General features: G+C 40.1%; 1 protein-coding gene across 6 annotated transcripts in view; it reads right to left on the bottom strand.

The window, feature by feature from the left end:
- Window positions 1–1,355: 1,355 nt before the first annotated feature.
- Window positions 1,356–6,000, bottom strand: part of Wdr33 (WD repeat domain 33) — an 87,460-nt gene continuing 82,815 nt past the window's right edge. For all 6 annotated transcript variants that reach the window (XM_083132166.1, XM_083132171.1, XM_083132170.1 and 3 more), the window contains one exon: window positions 1,356–3,086. In XM_083132166.1, coding sequence (XP_082988292.1) covers window positions 1,750–3,086 — 1,337 coding nt within the window. In that variant the 3' untranslated portion in view covers window positions 1,356–1,749. The remainder of the gene's footprint in view (window positions 3,087–6,000) is intronic.

Here is a 6,000-nt window from a genome sequence, read left to right as displayed (position 1 = left end):
TGAAATAAGACAAGAATACCTTCAACACCCTACAACGTGGCTTTTAACTAGCATCTGGACTGACTTTATTGGAAAACCTGACTCCTAACCACAGTATTGGGATTGACTGGCCTCTATTGGAAAACAGACAAATTATTACCACACAATGTATGCGGGGACCTATGACAAAATTTTACATCAATTTCGCTTGTGAATAATAAGTTCTTGCACCATAAATAGTATCCGATCATGACTTTTAACCCACAGTGTACTGTAGAAATGCGATAAATTTGTCCTCTTTTATGAAACTTTTGAAGGCAAGAAATTGAAATTTGGGTGAAAAATGCAAGTTTTCAAACTAAAGTCAAATCCTGATTGGTCCAGAAATTTTCACTTATACTTCTGTAAAGCGCATTTCCTGTGTGTGCAAAATCACAATGCAAGAAATTGAGCGTGAGGATTGATTTAACCTTTAGCGGACAGAGCCTTGCATGCCTGGATCTTTTAAAGAGTGTGCTTTTCAAACATGTTGCGAAGTACAAAAAATACTGTAAATTGTAGCTTGAGAACTAATTGTTGTGTAAAGATGAAATTGGTTTAGTTTTCTTTCTTAAAAACAGGGCTTTTAGCAGAGGTAAAATTTGTACATTGAGCTTCCCAATAATTAGTGTTAAAAGAAAAAGGAAAGGAAATTTGAATTTTTTTTAAAAAAAATTGACATGTGGCACGCTCCTCTGGCCCCCACAATAGACCGAAGTGAATGAAAAATAAGGTATGTAGCAGTTGTACATTCCTTCAACCATGCAAAGTTTCATTGAAAACAGACTGATACTTCTTGGCTAAAAAAAATAATAACAATGTACGAGAGCAGCAGTGTTGCCAGCTTATGGAAAAATTACGGAATTTCACTTATAGAGTTGGCTCTTTGGATAGTGGTTGGACCAAATTTGGAGAGAGGCATGAAACAAGACTATTATCTGAGGATGCTCGTGTCACAATTTTGAAAAATAAACTAAAATTACCACGTTCAGAAATTTTGCGTATTTCCCGAAAATTTTAATTTTTGGTCATTTGTCCCCACGTTCTCCCTGGATTCTTAATTGTTAAGAAATAATGCGTCACTTTCTGTCTTGTGGTGCTGGTACCAGCCAGCCTAAGCTGAATACCAGAGGTGGTACATATTTGTATTAGCTCATATCAATATATCAATTCAGCTAATATTTGTATATCTAATGTTAAAACTAATACAACGATAAGAAAACACTTACTTACCTTACATTAATCATACTTCAAATGCTGTTACATATAACTGAGAAAAAAAAGGGTTCTCCTTTTCATGTTGATAATGTTTCGATAGGGATAAGTATTGGGGATAATTTATTTTATTACAAATTCTTTACCTTTATTGGAACCGGTGTTTTTGCTTTTCTTGTTCTGTAATCTGCTTACACAAGTATTGGAATGATCCAATGGTAACAATACATTTTTTTATGATAAACACAAATTATACCTGTGGTGTCACATCCAACCTATTAGGTGGCGAATGCATTAACTTTGGGGAGAAAAGTTCCACCAATAAAAATTATACCTCAAATCAACTTTTCAATCAATTGATTACACAACACTTTGAGAATATCTTTTAGTATCCTTGGCTGGAGTCGATTCGAAATATGGAAGAAGTAAATATCCGGGCATGTCCCACAGGAACTCTCAACTGCACAAAATAACACTCATTCTCATTCTCGCATACACGCAAACACGTACATTTATCTAGTATGATCGGCCCCTTCCACGTCCACCCCTGCCTCCACGACCCCTGAAGCCACGACCGGATGAGCCCCTTCCTCCTCTTGGGTTATTTAAGCCTCCCCTTAAATTGTCAAACCCACTTCTTGAATTTTGGAAGCCACTTCTGCCGCCTGGGGCATCAAGGCCAGTCCGTGCATTGAAACCTCCTCTAGAATTGTCTCCGCCTCCTCTCATACCAGCTCTCATGCCACCGAAATTTCCTCGCATGTTATCAAAACCACTCCTTGAATTATCGAAACCGCCCCGCAAATTTCCGAAGGATTCTCTCTCGCTGTCAAACCCTCGCGAATTAGGTGGACGAAGCATGTCATCTCTTGATCCTGAAAATCCACGCTGCAAACCTTGCTTAGGACCATCATCAGCATACTCATCATCATCGTCATACATATTGTCTTCCTCATCTTGGAAATTCCTATCTTCTTTCCTCCATCCTCTCTCATCCTTGTCATCATAAAAATTGTCCATTTCTCCCTTTCCATTTGGGCCGCTGCCCCACAAATTTCCCCTCTGCCAATCTCCTTGATTAATTCCTCCGCGATGACCGGCACCACGTCCACGATCGAACGGAGGTTCCCTCATAGGTAAACCACCACCAGGATGCCTTCGATCGTCCATATCTCCTGAAGTAGGGAAACCAAACTGCACATTTCGCTGATCAAAATCACTAAAACTTCCACGTAGATCAACATCGCGACCTTCTGCTCCCATCTCATGGTTAGGAGGCCCCATACGTCTTCCGGCTGGAGAACCTTGTCGGCCCATGTTGCCAAACTGTCCATGATTCCCCGAATCCATAAACTCAGGCCTCGGTCCTCGCATTTCCTGAAATAAGGGAGGCATCATTGGACCAGGCCCTAACATAGGAGGATTCTGCCCTAACATTGGGGGGTGATTTTGCCGAAAATCTTGATCCTGCCCATACATTGCAGGAGGTTTTCGGAGATCCTGGTCGCTCATGACGCGTAAGTCTTTATCTCCAAATACATGCTGGGGTTCCTGAGTTTCACCAATCCCTTCAAACATGCTTCCGCCGAGACTCCGCATGTCTTGGTCACCAGACACCAAGTTGCTTAGTTCTTCAGGATTCCCGCTGGCCACGCCCGTAACTTCGTTCGACTCCATGCTGTTATCGTCATGGCACCACGGCTCTAGCTCACTCCAGTCTTTGTCACCATTGATGGAGCCTTCGTCTTCGTCAGGTGGTACAACATCCTGCAGCTCTTCAATTTCACCAGATTTAATCAACTTACGCAATTCTTCTGACCCTGCAGCAATTGCTGTAGCAAGTGCAGAGTTAGCTGTGGAGGCAAAATGCAGCTTTAATAAAGAAATAATGAAATTACTCCATAAAAATACTATTATTTTTAAAACAAGAAAACATAAGACTTATGACAGTTTCAAGAAACAAACTAGACTAACAGAAAAGGACTATTATGTCCTATTTTAGTTGATAAGGAGTACCTAACATCAGATTCAAAATCCAGCAGGAACATTGTCTTGTTATTCTGTAACTTGGTTTTACAGTAATTAAATAATTATTTGGGCACGATTAAAATAATTTAACGTGCATATTTTATGATGAGTTTTAAATAGTTATAACAGTAATTACAGCCCTCTCCCTCAAAATAAAATCCAACAACGCATAGCTATTTAAAAAAGGAACGAGATAAACACTGTATAGTACTATGTACAGTCTGAACCTCCATTTTCATATCTATGACATAAAACATTTTCTATTGGCATACGAGGTGTGGCTAGAAAAAAAAACAGATTAATATTGCTGTCGACAAACGGCAAGAGCGTCAAGCTCAAGCGGTGCATGAGTGTATAATGTGATATCCTGCCTATCGACTGTGTGATTGTCCAGGGTGCACGGCGCTCAGTTCCGCTCTAACTTGTGGATGAAGTGAACCATCAAAAACGTCAAAAAAGCCTTGCACGTCAAAAACAGAATCAAACATTGCAAATGTCGGTGAATTGATTCGAATTGGGTACCCAAAGGTCAAACTGTCAACCAACATTATTTCATTACGGTGCTGACGACCCTTCGTGAGCGAGTAAGAAGATGACGAGCTGATTTGTGGAAAAGAAAGTCACGGATTCATCATCAGGAAAATGCTACTGCCCACACGGCATTGCCAGTCAAGGCTTTTTTGGCCAAGCATGGGATCCCAGTGTTTGAAAATCCACCCTATTCACAGGCTCTCGCTCAGTGCGACTTTTTTTTATTCCAAAGGTCAAATCAGCACTGAAAGGAACCAGATTTACGACCATAGGACCTGTGAAAAGAAAAGTGACTGAGGCCATGAACATGGTTTCAGAAAATGATTTCCAGCACTGCTTCCAGCAAAGGAAGATTCGAATGGAGCAGTGTATCGATAGTACAGGGGAGTACTTTGAAGGGGATAATGTTTGTATTGTACAAAATAACCAATAAAAGATTTTGTAGCAACAGTCCGGTTTCTTTCTAGCCACACCTTGTAATTGTTTATTTTTATTTCCTTGTGGTTTTTGTACTGTAAAAAGAAAACAGACTTCTAAGAAACTGCAAACGAAAAGTGTTAGTGGGTCCTCCCCTATGCCATCTATTGTACAGTCACATACACTTCAGGATTGTAACAACCGCATTGACTTTCAATGGGATGATTCCAACCCACAAGTGTCCGTACCTGAACATGCATTTTAAAAATGTGATGAGGAGGAGAGATTTGCATTTGTAGTTTAACTAATGCAATTTCAAGCACAAGGAAAATGCTTCTTTTATCTCCTCACTCTGTCTCATTATCTCTTCCTACCTCTAACTTCTCTCACAATGTAACTTTCTCTTCCCCCTATCTATCTATCTCTCTCTCTCTCTCTCACTCACTCACTTTCACACACGTGCTCACAGAAAAAGATACTCACCATACAAACAGAACTCACAAATTAAAGCATTTCAATTTTTTACTCACACATGAAAACAGATCATGTTTGAGATGTGTGTTACATACTGGGTGGTCCAAAAGTCCCAGAACGGTCACATATCGTGGGAAATGCACATCGAATCGGAAAACGAAAAAAAATATATGTTTAATAAGTAAAAGAAAGCTATTCAATGATATCACATTTGATTCCCCACCCCGGCCCCTGGGCAATTGTGAAATTTTAAATGTAAACCCCCATTTTGTATTGTAGAATCGTAAAGAGGACTTCATTCCGAGTCCAACGAGTTATCAACCATCCTCCTAGCTCAATTAGGAACGGAGATATAGCGATTTTAATTTTTTTTTCTTTCTTTCTTTCACCAAAATTTAAAATCGCCATATCTCCGTTCCTAATTGAGCTAGGAGGATGGCTGATAGCTCGTTGGATTCGGAATGAAGTCCTCTTTTCGACACTATAATACAAAATGGGGGTTTCCATTTAAAATTTCACAGTTGCTTCCCACCCCACCCCCAGGGGCCGGGGGTGGGGAAACAAGTGTGATATCATTGAATAGCTTTCTTTCACTTATTAAACATGTATTTTTTCGTTTTCCGATTCAATGTGTATTTCTCACGGTATGTGACCGTTCCGGCACTTTTGGACCACCCGGTATAAGTTCTTACGAAAATCTCATGCTTGCTCTACAGTACTTTTCACTGTCAAGTCGCCTGTGGAGCAGCACATCTGCTGGCATTTAGACCCACAGCTTTATTCTGACTTTGGCACTAGATGCACGTGTGCTTCAGTATCCAGATAGCTGGTGTCCAGTTTGCATGTGTTTGTGAAGTGTTAAGAAGCTAACAAGTGTTTTAAACAGGGAGTCGTAACGTAACGAAATGGAACGGTATTTTCAATTACGGTTTCCGTTACGTTACAACCAGAAACAGAATAACTTTTTTCGTGAACAGAAACGTTACCTCAGGTATATGAACATTACGTTACAGGTGTGCATAACGGTACCGAACCATAACTGATCTTTAAAGAAGTAGGTCTTCACGTGACACTTTAACGTTACATCCATTGCCGGCAACCAGTAACGTTACAGGGTAAGAAAGAGGTTCGTCACGTATTGACTAGTAACTTTAGTGTGTGTGGAAAGTGATAGTAACGTTACAATTAACCAGTAACTTAATTGAGGTCACTACTGAAAAAACGTTACACTCCTTTTTTCAAAGCAACAACGTTATTTATAGCTGGTATCATACAGACGTTCCGATGTGCAATACCGTGTCCGATGCCGTGTTCCGG

This window comes from Lepisma saccharinum, chromosome 12 (genome assembly GCF_977018435.1).
Source record: "Lepisma saccharinum chromosome 12, izLepSacc3.1, whole genome shotgun sequence".
Classification (NCBI taxonomy): domain Eukaryota; kingdom Metazoa; phylum Arthropoda; class Insecta; order Zygentoma; family Lepismatidae; genus Lepisma; species Lepisma saccharinum.
Note: the sequence above shows the minus strand (reverse complement) of the source record. Positions and strands in the feature narration are given on the sequence as shown.